This window comes from Xenopus laevis, chromosome 1L (assembly GCF_017654675.1).
Source record: "Xenopus laevis strain J_2021 chromosome 1L, Xenopus_laevis_v10.1, whole genome shotgun sequence".
NCBI classification, from domain to species: Eukaryota; Metazoa; Chordata; class Amphibia; order Anura; family Pipidae; genus Xenopus; species Xenopus laevis.
The window spans coordinates 177,027,929-177,052,583 of NC_054371.1; the positions used below are offsets into that span (position 1 = coordinate 177,027,929).

General features: G+C 39.8%; 1 protein-coding gene across 1 annotated transcript in view; it reads right to left on the minus strand.

The window, feature by feature from the left end:
* Positions 1–1,533: 1,533 nt before the first annotated feature.
* The window catches only part of sh2b3.L (SH2B adaptor protein 3 L homeolog), an 88,166-nt gene continuing 65,044 nt past the window's right edge, over positions 1,534–24,655 (minus strand). The window contains exons 5-9 of the mRNA XM_018263458.2: positions 23,944–24,032; positions 14,450–14,544; positions 12,419–12,633; positions 11,547–11,718; positions 1,534–2,489 (exon numbers count right to left, since the gene is read on the minus strand). Of these exons, the coding sequence (XP_018118947.1) occupies positions 2,179–2,489; positions 11,547–11,718; positions 12,419–12,633; positions 14,450–14,544; positions 23,944–24,032 (882 nt within the window). The 3' untranslated portion in view covers positions 1,534–2,178. The remainder of the gene's footprint in view (positions 2,490–11,546; positions 11,719–12,418; positions 12,634–14,449; positions 14,545–23,943; positions 24,033–24,655) is intronic.

A 24,655-nucleotide genomic window follows, 5' to 3' on the forward strand; every position in this document is an offset into this window, starting at 1 on the left:
CGAGAGAGAGACAAAGCAGCCCTTAAGTTCCCCATAACCCTCCGCTAGTAGCCGCCGTGGGGCAACATTATGTTTAAAAGATGAAACATATTAAAAAGAATACATACAAGCAGGCCGTGACTCTCTGCAGAATACATGGGGTATATACTTTGCTGGTGCTTTTTTGCAGATTTAATACGATTATAGAGCTCTCAACCTACTACAATGTAGTCAGGACAGAGAAACGCTCTCTGGAGGTACTAGTTAAGGATAAGTAAACTTTTTCCAATAAGTTTGATGTTCTTCTGTTTGGGAAAAGTTACCTGAGGTTTCTAATGTTTTTTTTCCTAACCAGAGGAACATTACTTCGACCCTCTTTCTTTCTCCCGACAACTTTCTTCAACTGGATTACAGTCAGAAACTGACAGCAGGTGGCGTTGTTGTAACAAAATTCATTCATAAGTATGTTTCCCTTAATATCTATATTTTATCAAAATAAAATAATCGAAATTGCATAAGTGCTTAGAATAGCACTCTGGTCAATTTTGCAATCACTTGTTTTAAAGGTTTGCTAATCTTTTCAGCATTTTCCCCTGAAACACAATGCAGAACTGGGCTGAGAGATTTTTAGGCACACAAGGAATGCTTCATATGCATTTTTAGGTTGAATGTCTCATATGGACTCAATGCATTACTGTTCCCTGGGGAAGTAGATAGCGAGGGGTTTGTTACCTCTCTAGCACACAAGGCACTGCAGTATAAAGCCGTCACACTGGCACACACAGGGCTTAGATCAACTCATCTAATGCAGCTGCTCTTGTCCTTTACATACACTGGTACTAACTAAACGCAAATCAACTGACTAATCCAATCCCTTTCAAAATGCTGTGCATGTAATTTCCTCTATTCCTGAGCTGAATTATAAATGGCGTGGGGTCAATTCAACCAATCATATTATCCCAATGTAAGGGCAGAGAGCCAGAGACACGTGCTCAGGTTCGGGGAGATTAGTCGCCCAACGACAAATCTCTTCTTCTTCAGGCAACTAATCTCCCCAAACTGCCTTCCCGCCAGCTAGAATGTAAATCACCGGCGGGATAGCAAAGTCACCCGAAGTTGCCTCGTGAGGCGTTCGGGGAGATTAGTCGCCTGAAAAAGAGGCAATTAATTGACGGGCGACTAAATCTCCCCGAATCTGAGCGTGTATCTGCCCTAAAAGCTCAAATGTGACGTCAGCTTGGGACAATATATGAGCGACACTACTAATAGAAAACAAAAGCAAAGATCTTATTGGTTGCTAACTTGTAGGCATCTAATTGCTGATTGGTTGCTAACTTGTAGGCATCTAATTGCTGATTGGTTGCTATGGGCAGCATTACCAGTGATGTTTGTCTCCAATGTTAGTTAATAAATAGGCCCCTAGGTGTACAGGAAGCCATCTTGTTTTTCAGATGCATGACCAGCTGCATAAGTAGGAGAAGTACAAGAAGTCTTTTCTCACAACAGCCGCCAGATTGGCTGGTAACTGACCCAACAGTACTAAACAGCAGCATAAAAGGAGCATATTTTTATATAGAAACCTAGAGGTAACTTGGTTATAACTATCAAATCATTTTTTTAAAAATCAATAAGTAGTCCTTTACGGCCATGTTGGGTTTGAATGTCAGTCTTTTTAGATTGTAATGCTGGATTACAAGGCACTTGGGAGGGTGACAGAAAGCTCTGCAGAGAATGACAAATTAAATGAATGCATATTGCAAACACTGGTGCTTTACAATTTCCAATTAGAAAAATACAATATCTTAGACTTAGAGGGCAAGATAAAAATGTTCTGTGTGCTCAAACTGTGACACCTACATTACTGCACGATGCTCTGCATAACAAGGAGGTGCTAGCAAGCACCCCAGGATACACTTCTCAGGTACCTTCTGAGCATGGAAGATAGGACTACACCTTGTAAACAAAAAGCTTATTAAAACTAACCTTTCACTGCGTCAGAGGCCAGCGCAAGCCAGCACAGGCAGCAGAAAGCCGGGCCCTTTAACAGGCCTAATGAATAACACCCAATGAGGGCTTACAATTTAACCCATGAAAAAATTTTAAAAAATGTTACATTCTTGGTTTGATCAACAAATAGACTCTGGTGATCTGTTTTTTGGGAATGCGCCGGCTCCATACTCCACCAACAAAGCCCCGCTGTCATAAGGGAGTGTAAGGATTGTCTATTGCTCGTATGCGGCTCCGGGATGGAGAATCCAGCTCATAGTCCGACTCTCTTTGAGAGCTAGATTGTGCCCCGCTAGCCTCACTCCTCAAAAAACTTCGGTTCAGTTCCTCAGGCGGTGGCACGCGGTGGAAGATCTGCTCTGGGAAAGAAAAGTGGTGGAAATCCTCTGTATACTGATGTCTCGGAGGACTCGGGGAGGGGAACTGGGAGACACTGTGCTCTGAACTGGACTGCTGAATGGCCAAAGGGAACAGTAATGAAGTACAGACGGATGTGCCCAGCTCTGTAAGAAAGAGGAAAAAAAAAAAAAAGCACTGCTTATAAGAGAGTCCACAAATATTAGCAAGTCTTAAAAGATTTATTTCCAGTAACAATGAGTAGATCGTTGTAAATAAGATCTAAACTCACTGTTCTTGCGTCTATACTAACTGGCATTTGATCAGGTGCACAGGAGAAGGTCATTGGGATGCACGAGAAGAACGGAATGTTTGGAGATGTTCCATGCATAGTGCCTCTGTACAAAGGGCTTTATTATAAAATATTTATATATTAAATTACATACAGGCCATTTGTTTTTTAAGCGGGTTATTGCTTAACGGCATATCACATTAAAGAATGCTCTTTCATTACAAGTAGTATTGTTACTGTATGCAAAGTGCCGACCTTAAGGCAGCCAATAATTGGCATAATAAAAGGCAGAAAAGTAAAAAGGGCAGTTAATATTTAATTGCAATCAAAAAAGAGAATATTTGAAATCGGATCTTCTCTGTGTGATTATATGCATTAGAACTCTGACATTATTTATTCTGCATTTAATTTCTGAATTGTGTACTTTACTTACAAATCATTTGGACAAATGCACCACGCTCTCGGCTATATTTTGTTGAAGAAGAAGAATACTGGATGGAAAACCGTGATGAGATCATGTGACAGAGTCTTATCAATGAAGCAATTCAAGTGGGAGGACGATGAGCGCAGCCGTTGGGTTAGGAACAAGCAATGCACAGCTGCGCCCTTAGCATAAACTGCTCTGTTTCTAGCTGGCCGGCCTTCAAGCTGAGCAATGGCACCATAGAAACGTAAGCATTTTCCCCTAGCCCTGCTCAGCGAATTGATACAAAAAACAGCCAGCTTTTTTTAAACCACAAACAAACTTAAAGGAGAAGGAAAGCTACGGAGGCATTTTATTGCCAATAGATTAGCTGCAATAGTGCAAGCTAGAATGCTATATTTATTCTGTAGAATGTTTTACCATACCTGAGTAAAAAGCTCTAGAATCTCTCTGTTTTGTTTAGAATAGGAGCTGCAGTTTTAATGTGGTGTGACATCACTTCCTGCCTGAGTCTCTCCCTGCTCTGGGCTCAGATTACAGTAGAGAAGGGAGGGATGTGGGGAGAGGAGCAAACTGAGCATGCTCTTGCCCAGGGCAATGAGGTTTAAGCTGAAGGCAGGAAGTCTGATATAGAAGCCCATGTGTACACAATAGAAGGAAAGAAATGCAGTGTTTCTTTTGACAGGGGACTCAGATCAACATTACTTTGGGGGTTTACTGGTATATTTAGATGGACCTTTCTGATAAGGCTTACTTAGTTTTAACCTTTCCTTCTCCTTTAATTCAGGGCTGGCAAATTAAATTACTGAATGATAAAATGTTGTGCAATCTTTACACACAGACTCAGCAAATTATTGGATAGTGGTTCCATGCTGAATAATCAGTCAAATTTGAAAAGTATGGGCTACATCAAATTGGCCTATGTGCTGCCACATTTAAGCTGCTCATACATGGGTTGACAGTTGCAGCTACTCTCACCAATTGGATGGCTAACAGTATGCGTACAGGACTTCCATAGGTTTCCTCAAATGTTACCCAGTCATTCAGCTACTACTCAGCAGGCTGGCATGTATATGACTATAAAGGCCCACATGTTGGCCCAAAAGCCAAACAATCAGATGACCTAGTCAAACGAGTGCTAGCTAAACTCAGAGCACTATGATGTGTGTACACATGCTGCTTTTTCACTTGCCTGCGCAGGTATACTTACATACTGAAGAGAGTCTCTTGCTAGCTACTACCAATATGCTTGCTGCCCTTCTGCTATAACTGCAACTAGCTGGAGCTGTAGGACAAAAACTGAAACCACATCTTAAAGGAACAGTTACACCAAAAAAAATGAAAGTGTTTTAAAGTAATGAAAATATCATTTAGTGTTGCCCTGCACTGGTAAAAACAGATCTGTTTGCTTCATAAACACTACTATAGTTCATATAAATAAGCTGTTATGATGCAATGGTGGAAACTAAAAAAAGTCTATATGGCACAGGTTAAATAGTGGATAAAAGATGACACCATTATGTTCTACAGAGCTTATCTGCTATTTGCTGTGTAACCTGAGCCTTTTCTCCTTTGAATGGCTGCCCCCATTGCTACACAGCAGTTTATTTATATAAACAATAGTAGTATTTCTGAAGCAAACACACCAGTTTTACCAGTGCCGGGCAGGGCAAAACTGCATTATATTTTTATTAGTCCAAAAAACAGGTTGTCTTCAGCACACCACTTACTTGATATTTATAGAGTGCATTCATCAGAGGCTGCTTCAAGCCCAACGCAGTAATCTCTTGAAAAAGAAGCACACCATACTTCGGCTTCTGCCTTCAAAGCATTTTATTGCAGCAGAGATGTGGCACAAGCTATCGGGACAACCGTTACACACTTACTGAACACACGGCATTAAATATCCTTCAACCCCATGTGAGTGGCCATTTTTTCAGTTAACCCTTCACCAGTAATTTATACAAAGTTTCAAACATATCCATCATTAATCAGCATTAATGCTTAACCATAGAAAAAGTAATACAAGACCTAAAGAGCTGGGAAAATCTACCCATAAATTATATTGGCAGACTCAATCTATACAAAATGATTACCTTCCCTAGGCTATATTACTAGGTACAAGTGCCACCACTTATAATAAAGCCCTCCAACATACAGTGGTGTGAAAAACTATTTGCCCCCTTCCTGATTTCTTATTCTTTTGCATGTTTGTCACACAAAATGTTTCTGATCATCAAACACATTTAACTATTAGTCAAAGATCACACAAGTAAACACAAAATGCAGTTTTTAAATGAGGGTTTTTATTATTTAGGGAGAAAAGAAATCCAAACCTGTGTGAAAAAGTAATTGCCCCCTGAACCTAATAACTGGTTGGGCCACCCTTAGCAGCAATAACTGCAATCAAGCGTTTGCGATAACTTTTACAGCGCTCTGGAGGAATTTTGGCCCACTCATCTTTGCAGAATTGTTGTAATTCAGCTTTGAGGGTTTTCTAGCATGAACCGCCTTTTTAAGGTCATGCCACAACATCTCAATAGGATTCAGGTCAGGACTTTGACTAGGCCACTCCAAAGTCTTCATTTTGTTTTTCTTCAGCCATTCAGAGGTGGATTTGCTGGTGTGTTTTGGGTCATCAGCACCCAAGATCGCTTCAGCTTGAGTTGACGAACAGATGGCCGGACATTCTCCTTCAGGATTTTTTGGTAGACAGTAGAATTCATGGTTCCATCTATCACAGCAAGTCTTCCAGGTCCTGAAGCAGCAAAACAACCCCAGACCATCACACTACCACCACCATATTTTACTGTTGGTATGATGTTCTTTTTCTGAAATGCTGTGTTACTTTTACGCCAGATGTAACGGGACGTGCACCTTCCAAAAAGGTCAACTTTTGTCTCGTCGGTCCACAAGGTATTTTCCCAAAAGTCTTGGCAATCATTGAGATGTTTTTTAGCAAAATTGAGACGAGCCTTAATGTTCTTTTTGCTTAAAAGTGGTTTGCGCCTTGGAAATCTGCCATGCAGGCCGTTTTTGCCCAGTCTCTTTCTTATGGTGGAGTCGTGAACACTGACCTTAATTGAGGCAAGTGAGGCCTGCAGTTCTTTAGATGTTGTCCTGGGGTCTTTTGTGGCCTCTCGGATGAGTTGTCTCTGCGCTCTTGGGGTCATTTTGGTCGGCCGGCCACTCCTGGGAAGGTTCACCACTGTTCTATGTTTTTGCCATTTGTGGATAATGGCTCTCACTGTGGTTCGCTGGAGTCCCAAAGCTTTAGAAATGGCTTTATAACCTTTGAAATTGAACTCAGGTGTGATAAACCACAGTTAAGCTATTTTTTAACAAGGGGGGCAATCACTTTTTCACACAGGTCCATGTAGATTTGGAGTTTTTTTTCTCCCTTAATAACGTAAACCTTCATTTAAAAACTGCATTTTGTGTTCAATTATGTTATCTTTGACTAATAGTTAACGGTTTTTGATGAGCAGAAACATTTAAGTGTGACAAACATGCAAAAAGAATAAGAAATCAGGAAGGGGGCAAATAGTTTTTCACACCACTGTAACTAAACTCAACAAAAATCTACAAGCCTTCATATGGAAGCGTAAAAAACCCAGGATATCATTAATGAAACTAGCACAACCTAAAAGCAATGGTGGACTTAACCTACCATTATTAAAATATTACAATTTGGCTAGTCTTATGTGAATAGCCAAAGACTGGATCAACCAAGAGAATATGTACACCGATACTCAAAGAGATCAAAAATTCACACCAAATATCTCCTTAGCCTATCTGCTACATGCCCTACCCTCGGAAATTCCAAACCACTGCCGAACTAATCCACTGATACACACCACAATTGAAGCATGGCAAAAAATCAGAACCAAATTATTCGATACATACAAACTATCACTTTTTCTGCCCCTATTAAGCAATAATCGCTTCCAAGATGCTAAAGCAGACCCCCGTTTCAAACTATGGCATTCCAAAGGCTTGACCATGATTGGTTCACTCCTTAACCCCAACACGAGCACAATATATAAATTCCCAGAACTACAATCCAAATATGGCCTCCCTAACAACCATATCTTTGCATACCTGCAAGTCAAAAGCTATGCAGAGTTAGTGATTCGGGGTATAAAAGCACAATTAACAAATAATCCATTGGATGTCTTAATAAAGGCAAATAAGGGAAGGCTTCTTACAACATCTGGAGTATATGCTATCATTAGACCAAATATAGACTATAACTTATGTACAGAAGGAATGTCGAGATGGCAAAATGTCATACCAAACACAACAATAACCCAAATTACAACAGCATATATGAAACGCACAAAAGCTTTATCAGCAGTATACTTCCAAGAAGTGGCCCTTAGACTCCTCCATAGAACATATGTGTCACCCAAAATAGCACACAAAATTGGCCTAACACAGACACCCAACTGCACAAAGTGCAATCACGCGGATGCCACTTTAGAACATTCACTGTGGTCATGTACTAAATTGAATGCTCTATGGAGTACAGTTCTATCACATATCGCAAGTTGGTGCGAAATCACAATAACTCGGACAAATCCACAAATACTATTGGGATTATATCCCACACCCACTGACAACACCATCAAAGGTAACATCAGACTCGCAGATATAATGGTACTAACCACAGTTAAGACCATCTTGGAATATTGGACTAACGCGCAACCACCTCCAAAACAACTATGGGAACGCAAATTACTGTACACGATGCAACTCCAATGGGTCTTGGCGTTACAAGCCAAGGAACTCAAAGGCTCACTTTTCTTTGATATTTGGAGCAAATACCTAGACACATTGGAAGGACGAAAACAACAAAAATTACTAGCCCCCTTCAGATCTACTAAATGGTGGGCAGAAAACTCTCTTAGAGGAGAACTTAGCTAGCACCTCAAGAGCAAGAAGGCAAAAAAGAGACTCGCCCCCTCCTCCTTCTCTCTCCCCAACACATATATCTGCGTCAATGGAAGCTACCTCCTAACTGTCACAAATGACATGATAATGAAGCTCTTTCTCCCCCCTCCTTTCCCCTTCTCCAATGTTTCTTACTCTTTCCCCTTCCCATGTTTCTTTCTATTCTGTCTCCTACCCCAACTGTCTATTTTCAAATTTTATTGTGTTATACAGATATAAAGAAACCTTGTTAAAAGTGATTGATGTTGATTAACAAACTCATGGAATAATGATATTTGTATACCCATTTTCTCATAACGAGCATGCAATACAATGTACGGTTTCTCTACTTTAAATTATGCTATTTACCTTTGAAAATACAATAAAAAGTTTAAAAAAAAAAAAAAATCAGCATTAATGCTGAAAGGGAAAAGACAAAGCAGAAAGTGTCTGACCAAAGATACGGAGCTCCCAAAGGAACACCAACAGGAGGTAAAAGCAGTTGTTAACCTATCACAGAGAACTCTTACTGAGACTGAAACAGCTGTTTTAAGTAAAGGTCTAGAATTTATACCCTCTAATGTAGAAAATGCTTTTGACTTGGAAGTTGATTTATTTAAAATGTATATGATCTTTGAAACTATGTGCTCGTTTTGATAAAACTGAAGGAAATGTGGGATGTAATATTATACAACTTAAGAATCAAATGGATTTGATTAAGGCTAAATTAGGCACCAAATCTACATATATACCAAATAATACTCGCAAATGCATAGAATTATTTGAATGTATGGTAAAACAGGACCTCGTCGCACTAAAAATAATAGTCATAAGCCAAAAAGTATGACAACGGATTGCAATACTATTCTTTTACCATCAATCTGTCATCCACCTGGAGTCATTCAGGGTCTCCCCTGTAGTCAGCTAAATAGAGTAAGACATAATACATCTAATGATACATTGGGGCATGTTTACTAACATTGGAGATAAATATCTGGAGAGATTTCTGGAGATGTTGCCCATAGCAACCAATCAGATCTTTGCTTTTGTTTTCTAACTTGGCTGTGGCTGTTTAAATCTAATTGCTGATTGGTTGCCATGGGCAACATCTCCAGAAATTTCTCCAGATATTTATCTCCAATGTTAGTAAACATGCCCCATTGTATGAAAAAGAGGCTGATGATTAACAAATTCACTCAAAGAGGTTATGATAAGATACAATTAGATCAAATAAAACTGGTCTTAAAAAAGGTAGACCTGTTAACAAGGGAGAAAGAAATAAAAAAAAATCTAAGTTAAGCAGAATCCCGTTTGTGTCAACGTTTGGCTCTCTAACACCATCTGTAAAAGGTACAATCCTTAAAAATTGGAGAATACTACAAATGGGCAGTGAAATGGGAAAATTATTCAACAATCCGCCTCTTTTTTCATACAGACGGGGGAGATGAATTGGAGAAAAAAAAAGATCTTACAGAAAGACAGGAATATAGGATTGTTAGCACCTTTGAGAAAAGGTACATTTGGCTGTGGGGACCGTGCACACTGCACTGGTATCATAAAAGGCGATACCATATTTCATCCCACAAAAGGTTCATCCATTAGGATTAATGGGCATTTCTCCTGTAACAGCACTGGGGTAGTCTACATGCTAAAGTGCCCATGTGGATTACCATATGTGGGACAAACAAGTAGATCTATTAAGGTTCGCCTAAATGAGCATAAAAGTAACATATGAAACTATACTTTAGAGCAAGGATCCACAACCTTTCGAACCCGTGAGCAACATTCAGAAGAAAAAGTAGACGGGGAGCAACACTAGCATGAAAAATGTTCTTGGTGTGCCAAATAAGGGCTGTGATTGGCCATTTAGTAGCCCCTATGTGGATTATCAACCTACATTGAGGCTCTGTTTGGCACTACACCTGGTTTTTATACAACCAAAACTTGAAGCCAGGAAAAATAAACACCTGCTTTGAGACCACTGAGAGCAACATCCAAGGGGTTGGAGAGCAACATGTTGCTCACGAGCTACTGGTTGAGGATCACTGCTCTAGAGAAAGAAGAAAAAACTAAACAGGAAGAAAAAAATGAACGGTTCTCTGAATTATTTGCAAAACATTTCTTTCATAATAAACATATGGTTTCTCAGTTAAGATGGACTGTATTGGAACAGGTTAATTTGCTGAGAGTGGGTAATGTGTGGAAACAGTTGCTAAGAAAAGAGGCAGCATGGAGGAAAAGATTAGATTCTCTTGTGCCTAAAGGATTGCATGAGAGTTTTAGTTTACAATGCTTTTTGTAATGTATTAACTATTAACTATTATTATATTGCAGGTAATGAATCACTATGGATTGGAACTTTCATGCTGATTAATGATGGACATGTTTGAAACTTTGTGAAGGTTAAAGGTTAACTGAAAAAATGGCCAATCACATGGGGTTGAAGGATATTTAATGCTATGTGTTCACTAAGTGTGTAATGCACCTGAGGAAGGGGTTGTCCCAGAAAGCTTGTGCCACATCTCTGCTGCAATAAAATGCTTTGAAGGCAGAAGCCGAAGTATGGTGTGCTTCTTTTTCCCCTTTTTCGAGAGATTATATTTTTATTACTTTAGTTCCTTTAAGTCGACATGAATTGCATGCTGTGGCGTTCCAGTGAAACCGCATGACCTTAAAGGGATACTGTCATGGAAAACATGTTTTTTTAATAATGCACAAGTTAATAGTGCTACTCCAGCAGACTTTTGCACTGAAATCCATTTCTCAAAAGAGCAAACCGATTTTTTTATATTCAATTTTGAAATCTCACATGGGGCTAGACATTTTGTCAATTTCCCAGCTGCCCCTGGTCATGTGACTTGTGCCCATTGTTCTTTTGTTTGGCTGCTGAGGGGGGAAGGGAGGGGGGTGATATCACTCCAACTTGCAGTACAGCAGTAAAGAGTGATTGAAGTTTATCAGAGCACAAGTCACATGACTTCGGGCAGCTGGGAAATTGACAATATGTCTAGCCCCATGTCAGATTTCAAAATTGAATATAAAAAAAATCTGTTTGCTCTTTTGAGAAATGGATTTCAGTGCAGAATTCTGCTGGCGCAGCACTATTAACTGATTCATTTTGAAAAAAATTTTTTTCCCCATGACAGTATCCCTTTAACATATCCTGTCCACTAATTTAACAAACAAATTGTGCATCCTATACATAAAACAGAACACTGTTTAAAAGGTTTGTCACTGCTCATTAATTTAGCTTGAGTTGGCAAACAATAAGGTGAAATAAGACCATGAAATGCTCATTGGGTGTGCAGCCTTACAGCACCGAGACAGACAATCATTGAGGAGCGTTTATGTGATCTATGTACAGTTAGTTATACATCTGGGCCACAGACAAGCTATATCACACTCACCTTGACTCAATAATTCAGTAAGACATGACTAAATGGTAACTGGTAAATGGTTTTTTTAATGTTTACAAATCTCTTGCCTAGTCAGCTATGAACCCACATAGCCATGTTGTAGTTGTGCAACCGGAGTAAACACAAGTAAACACAAGAATAAATAACGTTAAATGCTTACCATGTGGCTGAACACCTGCTACCACGTAACCAGACAACTTCACGTCACACGCTGCTCCACACTCCAGGGGAATTGGCTGTAATCGGAAGTACTGAAGCATTTCCAACACAGACCGAAAACGGAGGTGCTGCACGTGACACTGACCCCTCTCTGTAAGCGTTAGGCGCAAGTGCTGTAAAAAAAAAAAATAGTTGTGCATCGTTATATACATAAAGATCAATTATAGGCAAAACTTGAAGCATGCAATGGTATAGTATTTAGTCAGTTTTGCAGAAGTGCCATTAGTACTTTAAAAATACTTGTTTCCTCCAAAATATATTCATAGCAACTTGACACGGGAGAGTGAGAGTAATGAGAACAGTGAGCCAGACGTACATAGTAGTTGTAGGAATATACATAGTAGTTGTAGGTAACCTTCACTAGTTCCTTCCTCAGTCTGCTTCTGCATGGTGCTTAGTAGCAATATCCTTATCCACAGGCATCACAGTTCCTGCTTCCAGTTCCTTATTTAAGCAGTTTCATTTAGGACCAGAAAGGTGGCAAAACAAAATATTAAACTTGTACATGATTTCAATATATATTCCAGTTGGCCTTTGATAGGTGACAGGTCGTAGTGCCGCTCCAGAATGTGTCCGGAATAAGGAAAAGTTGGAGGAGACAGCAGAGTAGAAAAGGTTTGTTTGTGCTCACGTAAAACAAAACCAACATGACTTTTCTCAGTGACAATGAGGGGTCTCCATTGTTATGCTACATAGCATATTTTCTCACATTCCACTTTATGCCAGATGATTGGAATTCAATATTTTATGAATTTCATGGTCAAGGTATTTTTTAAATCATATATTCTATAGTTGAACAAGATCAATATTTACCTTTGCCCTTCCTTGAAAATTAAATGTGAGAACGTATTCCCCTCTTCTTGTTTCACTCTGTCTTACAAGGAAGATGCCGTGCCCATCAACTCCCTGGGACTGGACAAGCTGAGCAGCTTTGACCCGTGAGATGGGCCCGTGGAACCAGGGCGAGGAAGCCAGAAAATGGTCAGTTTTGTGGCAACATTGTTCTGGTGGCACAAAGACAGAAGCTCCTGGGGGGGAAGTCAGAAGAAGAAATCACTCTTGGTGTTACAATGGTAGTTTATTGTGAACACAGCAAGTTAGATAAACATCAGAGTCAACACATAACATACATATAAATAACTTCTACTTGTCTTTAACAGACATGAATTGGCTCAGCTGGTTAAATTGATGGATCCTGGGAGTTTGGTTTAATTCAAAGGTCAACACCGTGAGACTTCTGGCAAGCTCTTACTTTACCAAGTCTCTGGAGATAGATTTAGACCCAGGACACAGACTGTGAGGGTAGAGCAGTTAAAGGAGAACTAAAGCTTAAATAAAGAAGTAGCTAGAAATGTTGTACACTATGTTTTGGACTTCTGTACCAGCCCAAGGCAACTACAGCCCTTTAGCAGTAAAGATCTGTGTCATCAAAGATGCCCCAGTAACTCCAACTCCAATCATGCTCTGTGCTGCTGTCACTTACTGAGCTTAGGGACCGACTCACAATTTATAATACACACTGAATATAAATGTCACAATCTAAGACTGATTAGTAATTAATACAGATAATTACTACATGGCAGCACAGAAACCAGTGCAACTAGCATCAGAATTTAATAATTAGCCTTGTAGCATCAGCTTATAGTACAAGACAACTTCATATTCTGCTTGATAATTTGCCACAACCCCTAAGCTTAGCTTCTCAACAGCTGCTCAGAGCCCACTGAGCATGTGAGTGTCGCCGACACTTTCCAAGATGGTGACCCCCTGTAACAAGTTTGAAGTCCTGGATTATTGCTGCTATTGAGAAGCTGAAACTTGAGGCTGGTGCAATAAGTTCAGTATATAAACTATGGCATTTTAGCCATAATTATTTTTAGGGTTGAGTTCCCCTTTAAAAGCTACAGAGTTATTCTTTTGGACAAAAATGTTTGAGAGAATCTCTCTTCTTCAGGTCAGTGCTGCATTAACATATACCTGTGATGGGGACATAGATCAGTAGCAAGCAGAGCAGGGAGGAAAAGAAGACAAAATCACTGTAACGTAAATAGGAGCAGATGGGGGCTATAGAGTGAGAATGAGAATCTGTATTTCTTCTAGTGATATAGGATTCCTAGACCCTTATTATCTGTACTATTGTATATTACACTGGTTAATTCAAAGCATTATCCTTTCCCCGATGCAGTTTGTGATCCATAAATATTACTCTACACAGGCCCACAATATAAATATCACACTGGCTGTAAAATTTGCCAAAGCAAACATTAAAAGCTTTCTTTTCCAGTATGTGCATGAAGTATTCGCAGTTGGATGAAAAACAGTGTACACAGTTGGAGGGGTAATTAGGATTTTTCAGGGCTGGAATGCACAATATATGTACGGTTAAATTGAATGTTTCCGAGCAGGTCTTGGGTGAGGCCATTTACACAGGGCTGTAACGTGACATTTCTTCTTAATGAAACACTGCCCATTTACTGGTTTTACATGAAGAAAGGACAGGAAAATCAAAATAAAACCAAATGACACTCGCACAACTGTGTACCACACATTCTTTGTGACGTTTATAGAGATCTCAGCGAATGTTTTGGGGCAACCCTCTACCAATGGTATGGAGTATTTATCAACACCGGGGCCCCATACACATTTAGGTTTTTAACCTGGAATACAATTACATGTCTGGATTTCAAGGTAAATCAATCTTTGTTAATACACAGAAAATATTTAAAATATAGAATTCCTTTAGTCTTCAACTGTCTTCTTATACAAAAACATTCCTGTCACAATTCTTAAATAAAACCCTGGCATGATATATTGTATATAAGTATATAAGTATATAGAGCGGACCTTGTATAATGGAGTCAGTACTGCCACTGCTGGGACTCTGGTTGGTTGTGTCTGAATGAGAGGGCAGCAGTGTCTCTACTTCAGTCTCCGCCGACCTAAAATCAAAAAAGAAAAAACCAATATTTTACATTTAAACCAAAATTGGAAATTCCCATCTAGAAGAATGTAGAGAAATGTAGTGGGTTCACAACCCCACCCAGTAATATACAGTGCTAGAATATTATTATTATTATAGTGCTATTATAATTATAATGCATTGTTTTTAAGCATATATAATAAGGGAACCATTTAGAAACTAGTTACCAAGAAATCTTTGTAAAATTAAGACTTTTACCCAGGCCAACGACCATTTCCAACTAAACTTGGATACCACTGGGCCTTGTTTTACTCGAGTTTTTGGAACTGCAACACCCTGATACAAAATGGAACACTTGGCTGACCATGCTACCCATCAGTAATTCAGTACATGTATAGGGACACGTCACAAAACTGTGACCAAAGTGCACAATATTAAATTGATCACCTGTTTATATCAGCATATACAAAGGTTATGTCCATGTTATGGATGTGTGTGCTGTAAAGAGCAACAAGAATGGGGGAATTGGCAGAAAAGAAGAAGGCATTTACTGGCCTAGCCCACACAAAGAGATTGAGCCAGTGATTAGCCTTGCACATACTCAGTGCTAAGAGTGCATCATAGTGAAGGGAGACTTGTGAACCCAGCAATATTTTTTGTTTTGGTTAACTTCCTGGTCAGCCTACTTGCCGTTTCCTCCAGCTATCTGCAAGAACACCCTGGTTACAGGACTCCATTTGAACCAGCCGCAGAAGAAGTAAACCATGAAACAAGACCTCTCTAAGAAACCTTAGGCTGAAGAACCTGAATAGTAGGGGAAACGTGTGACTGGGTTACTATTTAGGATTATAATTCTAGGTATTGAATAAAATAATCCAAATTATAAAAAGATCCCTTATCCGGGAAAACCTCAGGTCCTGAGCATTCTGGATAACAGGCTCCATTCCTGTACAACTAAATAGGTAACTTACAAAGAGCTATAACATAGTTCTAACTCTTTAAACGTGTTATTTGAAGTGTTGCTGCCAGGAGGATTAGGGGTAGGGCTCAAGGGGTAACTGTGTTTGAATAATGGAGTGCTGCCAAAATTTTAAAAGAGATGGTTTCACTTTATGTATATTGCGTTGCAATATACATTGGGCTGAAAACTAGATGGGTTGAAACTAGATGCTTTCAGTACAAAAAGCATCTAAAATAGAAGTTATAACCTTCTAAGAACAGCAAAAATTTAGATGGTAATATATAAAAATGTAAATAAAATGGCTGTGCTGTGCTCACAAAAAACCATGTGCTCTTACTGTCTAATGGAATGGAAAATAAATCCTGCTAATAAATAGGGAGCAATTTCTCTACCCTACCAGCTACAAAGAACCGATCACATGGCACTTAACACAACGGGGCCTGTACATCACGAGGACTTGTGAAATTGGCATTTCAAGGCAGAAGTCATGAAATAAATCCTTGTTCTTAGAGTAACAATTGAGAAGTTTTGGTGTATCTGTTAAAAATAGTTTCTGAGCAATATGGTTAATCTGCATAGGACCCTTGTAACACAACAGACTATAAAGTTCACTTAAAGGGGGAACTCCGGCTTCCAAACCAAAATTTGATAAAGAGGCCCACATAACACAGAAACCCCAATATGTCCATCACAGTTACCAGTTTCTTCAAAAAGTATGAATAAATGCCATTTTCTATGCTGAAATCCAATTGGTTAACAGTTCTTCTCTTTCTGCATCATTTGAAATCCTGGCAGGGAAGGAGGGACTAAACACTGATGTTACAAACTGTAACAACTACCACAGCTTACAGACAGCATGCATGAACTACATAACCCCACAATGCATTGCACTATATGTATGTATGTATGTATGTATATATGTAGAACTTTATTTGTAAGGCGCTGTTAAGGAGCCGCAGCGCTGTACAGTGCATAAAAGTACAATATATATATATAAAAGTATACATGGGGGAGAAAAATCACATAATAAATGTATATAGAATCATAGGACAAAGAGCTTAAGTGCTATGTGGTAAGAGACATAGTGGGAAGGAGATCCCTGCCCAGTAGAGCTTACAGTCTAAGTGGATGGGAGGCTAACATACAGGTACAAATTGGAGATCAAAAAGTGCACAAGGTAAGGCATAGTCAGTATGGACAGGACTAGGCTAATGTTCTGGTGGTCCAAAAGGTAGGCTCTTCGTTTTTTCATGAAGAGATTAAGAGAAGATTCCTTACTGCGGAATTCATGGATGGAATTCCAGAGGTAAGGAACAGCAATATAGAAGGGTTTGAGACGAGAGGTCGCAGTGGATGTGGATGGTGTGAGGAGCAGAGGAGTGAAGGGCTTTGAATGTTAGTAGAAGGGCTTTATATGCTATTCTTTGCTTAACAGGCAGCCACGCTAAGGATTTTAGTTGGGGTTGAGCAGGTTCCCTTTCATGAGAGAGCAGAAGGATCCTGGTAGCAGAGTTTAAGATTGATTGGAGGGGATAGAGATGGGAGTCAGGAAGACTAGTTAGGAGGAGATTGCAATAGTCTAAACGGGATAAGATAAGGGCATTGATTAGTGTTTTGACTGTTGTTTGTGAAAGAAATGGGCGTATCTTGGCTATATTGCGGAGGAAGAACCGACAGGTTTTTGCAGTATTTTTAATATGATTAGAGAAGGAGAGGGACTGGTCAAAGATGACCCCTAAGCAGCATGCTGAGTTAACCGGGTTAATAGTCATGCCATCAATAGTAATGGTGAAAGGAAGAGAAGGGCTCGGTTTAGGTGGAAAGATCATGAGCTCAGTCTTGGCCAAGTTGAGCTTGAGGTGGCGTTGGTTCATCCAGGAAGAGATAGCTACTAAGCAGTCTGCTATCTGGGTTTGAACATGAGAGGTTAGTGAGAGAGTGTCTAAATATATCTGAATGTCATCGGCATACAGGTGATATTTAAGGCCAAATGAGGATATACGGTCTCCTAAAGAGAGAGTGTACAAGAAGAACAAGGACCAAGTACAGAACCCTGAGGCACCCCCACATTAAGATGTAGAGGAGGAGAGGATTTGTTTGCAAAAGTAACAGAGAAGGAGTGGTCAGAAAGGTAGGAAGAGAACCAGGATGCAGCTTGATCACGGAAACCAACTGAATGGAGAACTTGCATTAGAACAGAATGGTTAACAGTATCAAAAGCAGAAGATAAGTCCAGGAGAATGAGAATAGAAAATGCCCTTTGGCCTTAGCAGTCTGGAGATCATTTGCAACTCTACATAAGGCAGTCTCAGTGGAGTGTGCAGTTCTAAAGCCAGACTGCATAGGGTCAAGCACATTATTGGTGCAGAGAAAGTCAGTAATACGGGAGAAGACAAGACGTTCCAGAAGTTTAAAGGCCAGCGATAAGAGAGAGACAGGATGGTAGTTAGACAAACAGGATGGGTCCAGTGTAACCTTTTTCAGAATGGGCTTGACGCAAGCCTGTTTGAATAACGAGGGGACAGTAGCAGAGGTTAGTGAGGAATTGAATATATGAATAAGTACTGGAGTAAGGACAGGAGCACACTGTTTTAGTAGAGGTGATGGGATAGGATCAAGTGAGAAAGTTGTTGATGGAGAGGATAGGAGAAGTTTAGAGACTTCCAGTTCAGATATACGTCCAAAAGAGTTGAAAATGTAAATAGAAGCTTTGGGGGAATGAGAATATTGGTATCTGAGGGGTGGCAAAATTGTTTGTGGATAGAGTCAGCAGGGGGTATGTTTAGGTGTTAGTGAATCATTTGTAGAGGATGAAGTAGCGAGTTGAATATTGAAAACAAGTGTCGTGGGTTACATTTATTGTTATTTATGAGTGTATTGTAGTACTGTTGTTTAGCCTGGGATAGGGCAGTACCAAGGCAGGCTATGAGAAAAATTATTTCTTATTCTGTTTCTTAATGAAATCACATGTGCAGGGAATTGTGGGGTTTGGAGGATGCAGGCTAAGGACAGCTGGCTGTTGATACAAAGTAACAGTAGTCAGCCAGCTTAGAGTAGTCAGAGAGATCAGCAGGAGAGCAGGGGGCTAGGCTTAGGGAACTGACAGAAACCATTAAAAATCATGAAAAGTCTGCATATTTTTTAATTGATGAATATTGCTAAGTTGCTTGAAATTATGTTTACTTTTCAAAAAGCTTAAGTTATGTTTTTGTGGAGTTCCCCTTTAAGAACCGTGTTCTTAAACTATTACCATCCTCAAATTCACTACATATGTTTAAAATATATTCCAGCCTGTTGCGTGAGCTGTCACAACTGCAGCTCCCCAGCTAATCCAAAGCACAGACACCAACATCTGTAGCCAAACGAGAGCTTCCTAAGAGAGAATCAAAGTTCTCATTCTGGTGTGGGGGGGAGGGGAACAAAAAGAAAATGTGTATATATACAGCGCCGTTTCTGGGGAAGGAGCCGCCTGAGGCGGCTCCTGCAATGCCGCCCCCCGCACCGACTTACCTGTCGGGAGGGGAGGGAGGAACACGATTGCGGAGAGCGCAATTGCGCTCTCTCGCAATAGTGCAGCCGAATTTCCGGTTTAAAAACTGGAAATTCGGCTCTTAAAGGTGCAGGAGCGGCTTTTTGCCGCCCCTGGAATCCTCTCTGGCGCTGCCGCCTGAGGTGAGCGGCTCAGCTCGCCTCATTGGCGGAGCGCTCCGTGTATATATATATATATATATATATATATATATATATATATATATATATATATATATATATATATATATATATAATCTTCAAAAATGGATCCGCACTCCAAACAATTCAATCAAAGTGATTTTTATTGAATTATCACTCTGTCCAACGTTTCGGCCCACGTTAGGGCCTTTATCAAGGGTAACGTGGACCGAAACGTTGGACACGTGAGTGATAATTCAATAAAAATCACTTTGATTGAATTGTTTGGAGTGCGGATCCATTTTTGAAGATTATATGTCATAACTTTGACCCAGCACCCACCACAAACCTGAAGGGTACACATATATATATTTTTTTTTTTTTGGAAAACCACATTTCTGAAAAAGGGTTTTTGCAGTCAACAGAGTGACTGCTCATGATTTTGCCTTACAATTGGTGTGAAATACAGATGAGAAAAGTGGTTTAGAAGAATTTTCCTTGGATAGTGAACTTTAGGTTGAACTAGAGTTTTTTATACCTCAAATGAACTCACAACTGGAATAGTTTCTAATTAAAAGGCTTCCAAACCAAAATTTGATAAAGAGGCCCAAATAACACATAAACCACTCATGTACCCATGTTACCCATGTACCGGTTTTTCAAAAACTATGAATAAATGCCATTTTCAAAACTGAAATGCAGCTGTTTAACAGTTCTTCTCTTTCTGCATCATTTGAAATCCTGGCAGGGAAGGAGGGACTAAACACTGATGTTACACATTGTAACAACTTCTCCACAGCTTACAGACAGCATGCAGGAAATACATAACCCACAATGCATTGCACTGTGATGTTCCATTCCTTATTGAAATCACGTGTGCAGGGAATTGTGGGGATGCAGGCTAAGGACAGCTGGCAGTTGATACAGTTAAGTAACAGTAGTCAGCCAGCTCAGCAAAGTAGTCAGACATCAGCAGGAGAGCAGGGGGCTAGGCTTATGGAACTGTTCCAAACCATTAAAAACCATGAAAAGTCTGCATATTTTTTAAATTGATGTATATTGCAAAGTTGTTTGATATTATGTTTAATTTTTAAAAAGCTGCATTTTTGTGGAGTTCCCCCCTTTAAGAAAAAACTCGAATCAGCAAGTTTGGGGTTAGTAAATTGGAATCTTCTGCTGTCCGCAGTGCTTTCGAGTGCCAGGCAACTAACAATTGAAAATATGTAGTACTACATTTTGAATGAACCATGTTCATTTTACAAAAGTTTGAACACATTTATGTGGGTTTTAGATGTTATTACAGTTTTGATAATGAAAGTGAATTGCCCTTTAAGCTGCAAGTCACAGTTTCCCCAAGAGACCTGCTTATCTTAAATTGTTACAATGGTTGCTTAGCTTATCTTAAATTGTTACAAAAGCATCACCTGCCACTTATTCTGGGCTCTCTGCCAAAAGCCAATTAAGTTTTAGAAACATTGTAACTTTTTCTGGCTGTTCAGTGCAGGAGATCAAAGAAAAAGTCAGGACATTTCAGTAACAATCCGGGAATGCGGGTTGAGCTGTCAAAATCAGGACTGTTTCCACATAAACATTTAGTAATGCAATACAAATAATACACCTATTATAAATTCAGCTTTGTTCTCATTGAAACGCCAAATTAAAGGGGGAGATTACCTATGATTAACCTATTGTAAGAAATGTTTTGTGTGGTCTTTTTTTACATTGTTTGTGTGTTTTTTTTAATCAGTCTCCCTATTCTGGCTTGTTTCAGCCTGCAGCTAAAAATGCTCTCCTAGCTATTGAGGTCACTGACCCTGGCGACCAAAAAACCACAGCCCTGAGCCTCTGATTGATGCTTAAGGTACGGGTATGGTAGGAGGGGCGTTTGCCTTTATGTGTCCCCTTCCTGTTCTCCCCTCTTGAATTGAGAACTTCCTAGCGCAGGCAGCATTCCATTCAGGGTGCAGTTTGCAGGTCTTTGCACTCTGAAAAACAGCTTCTGCAGCTATTTGCACAATGCTTTATGCAGTGGGAAAAGTGCAAAAAAAGGCCAATTGTACCCTTTTTTTGTACTTTTTTTTTGTCTAAGAATGTGGCTGTCTACACCACACTCCGACTACCCGTAGCCTTTAAGGCTAAGTAAATCATTAGAAGAAGTTTAATAGAAGAATCTGAGAAAGCAATATGTAGGGTGGTCTTGTCTTCTGTACGATCAAAGGGCAAATAGAAGAGCGTGCCAGGCCAGGAGTAGGAATGAAGGCGGTGACTCAGGATACACTTTCCATGATATCAGCATTGCTGAACAGGGAGTCACACCAGGCTACTGCCGGCCCGGAAACACGCTTGTAATTCATGGAAACGTAAGGAAAGCATCAGGGTGCTAGGGAAGGTCAAGCTCTGAAAAATCACACTATGATTAATAGCTAGCAGAGTTCTTGGTATTTCAATAACAGGAAAAGCCTTTCAGCAAAGTGCTGGAGGCTGTACTATATGCAAACCTTACAGGTCAACATGAACTTCCTCAGCTTCCTGCTTCAGAAACAGCGATTATCACCAATTCACCAACCACAAGCACACACAATCCTCTCTTTAAGCAGGTGATGTCTCGTATAGATGCATTCATATAAACGAGAAACTATCCCCTGAGCATTACAGGGCTCTATCAACAGTTTCATATGTATAAAGCCTTTTCATAAAAATCTATTTTTCTAGTAGTATGCGCCACTGGTAGGATTGTCACCTTTTCTGGAAAAAATACTGGCCTTCCTATATATTTAGATATTTTCCCTATAAATAACATTGGGGTCAAGCATCATTTTTACCGGTCAGGCCGGCAAAATACCAGCCAGGTGGCAAACTTAGCCACTGGATCATCCCATAATAAACCAGTCCGTCCCTGTGGCTCATATGAGGCACTGTCCTTCCACACAAATAGAGTTGCCACTAGACCGGTTTTGACAGCCCAATGGTCTGTCTGGTTCAAAACTTTCTGCTTGTTTTTAACATTCTGAAAACCAGAAACCCACCCAATTGCATCTGAGCGACTAACCTCTCCCTGACATCATAACCCCACCTCAATACATCACAATTCCACCCGATCATTAGCTGTAACTGATTGGTTGTTATGTTGAGCTTTTTAAGCTAATACGATGAAAAAAATCAGATGAAAGGTGTAATGGTGAAATCTGGCCAATTGCTCAGTTTACCCGTTTATTAAAAGGGCACTGTACAGAATTACCAAAATTGGTTGACCCCAGCAATAAAAAATGGACAGGTTTATTAAGGTTTCATCAATTACAGTGCCCTTGCATCCAGTCTTGCACCAGAGAAAATCCAAGAAGTAGAGCTGTGATGTACTTTGTTTACAAACATGAACTCTTGGGGTGGACTACACCTGACTGGTAAAAATATGAATACTAAGGAGCAGGATATATAAGCCCTGTTATCCCAAAAGCTATTTACAGGCTTTAGATGGCCTCTTTAACAGTGTTTCTCATATCACAGTGTGTGTCACTTACAGCATGATAAATTCAAACATAATGGTGAATTAATGGGTAGAGAAGGTTTGTGTGAAAATGAAGAATGACATTTGGTAAAGTTGCAAAAGGCAGTTAATTTAATTGAAATATAACAGAAGGGAGATAGACATTACTGGATACAAAACCCAGTCAGTTATACATTCCTTCTCTAAACAGTATATGATCACATATCATCTAAAGATACACAGATCAGGGTTAAGGTATACAAACAGTAAAAACTTGTATCAGCTGAGCACTGAATATGTGCACAGGAACAGAAACCTCTTGGTAGCACACATTGAACTTACCAAAAAACACAAAAAAAAACACCGGGATCATTTCAAGAAAACATTTTTTTCAAGCAGACTTAAAAACTTTCTTTTTTATTTATTTTTTGCAAACCAATTGTTTAGCAATTGCTCACCTGAAAGCACATGCAGGTACAGTGTGCAAGCCTGTCTCTGACACAGAATTTTTATAACCTCTGTGTTTCAAGCAATACCAACATCTGATAAAGATCATAGGGAACTTGTTTGTATCAAAGAGGTGCTGCACACACAGGGAGGTCGTTTGACTATAAAATCGTTTGTTTAGTGAAAAAATAAACCTCGAATTTATTGTAATTTATTATACACAAGGATGGAAAAAAAAGTCCCACAGATATCCTTGGTCTGCGCTGGGTTTCATGCAAAAATCAGAAGATTTTGTGGTTTTCAGGCAAAAATCCCAAAAAATCTGAAAATTCATACAATTCGAATATTTGGACGATTTTAATGATTTTTTTTGAGTTTTTACCAAACTCTAATTTTCCAGGAAAATAAATAACGAGAAAAACCTGTGCAATGTGGTCGGAGTATATTTCAGAAGATAATGGGATAAATTAGAATTTTGATAACCTCTAAATATTTACATCCAAAAGCCCCCCAAAGTGGCCCTCAGCCCTGCGAACCTTCATGAAGCCAACCCTCCGACACTAATGGATCTTCTGCGGTTGTTTCAGCCTATGGAATGATAGCTCTGCCCTCAGCCCAGCGTGACTGAAACAACTGCAGAAGATCCATTAGCAGCGTCGGAGGGTCGGCTTCACAAATGTTCGCGGGGCTGGAGGCAGCTTTGGGGGCTTTTGGATGTAAATATTTAGCGCAGAGCACCTCTTTGATACGGATACATTCCTATGAATTTAATAGGAACGGGTCAGTATCGTTTTAAGCACATGAATCATTCGATTTACATACATATAAGCAGATGCAACAAAATGTGATTTGCCTACCAGTGATTTATGCATTCTTTTATTTCAGCTATCCAAGAATTCAACTGCTGGTCATCCCCTGCTTCAAAAATGACTTCAGTTGCATTTGCCTAAAAAACAAGATGTAGAGAGAATTTTCATCACCACCATTGCCAATTGTCAGAGGAATCGATTCACATCAAAATATTCCATGTTTAGTTTGGATCCACTAAGAACCACTAGATGCACATGTAGCTGCTTCTCAACTATGGGTATATAACTATGTATAAAAGTGCAGGCCAAGAAACGGCCAACCTGTTTGTCTCATCCTGCTCCAGTCTCTGCATAGACAGGCATGTGCGTATCAGTAGATACATGGAGCAGATTTTAGCACGGAAATCTGTGAATATGAATTTTTGCACTAAAATCAGTGCAGACCCTGGAGTGGGCAGAGGTGAGATGTTCGGCTGTATTTTGGCCTGGGACTTGATCAGGATCTGTAAAAGATATTTTACGATTAGCTTTAATCAATTACAAATTACAACCCCAACCTTTTTTATAAAGAGAGTTGGGGAACAGTGCAAGTATGAAAATTGGCCCTGGGTGGTGCAAAGTAAGTTCTGTGATTGCCCATTTGGTAGCCCCTATGTGGACTGCTAGCCTATAGGCAGGGCCTGAACTAGGGGTAGGCAGAAGAGACATGTGCCTAAAGCGCAAAGTTGGAGGGGCGCCAGGCACGGTACATCTGCTGGAT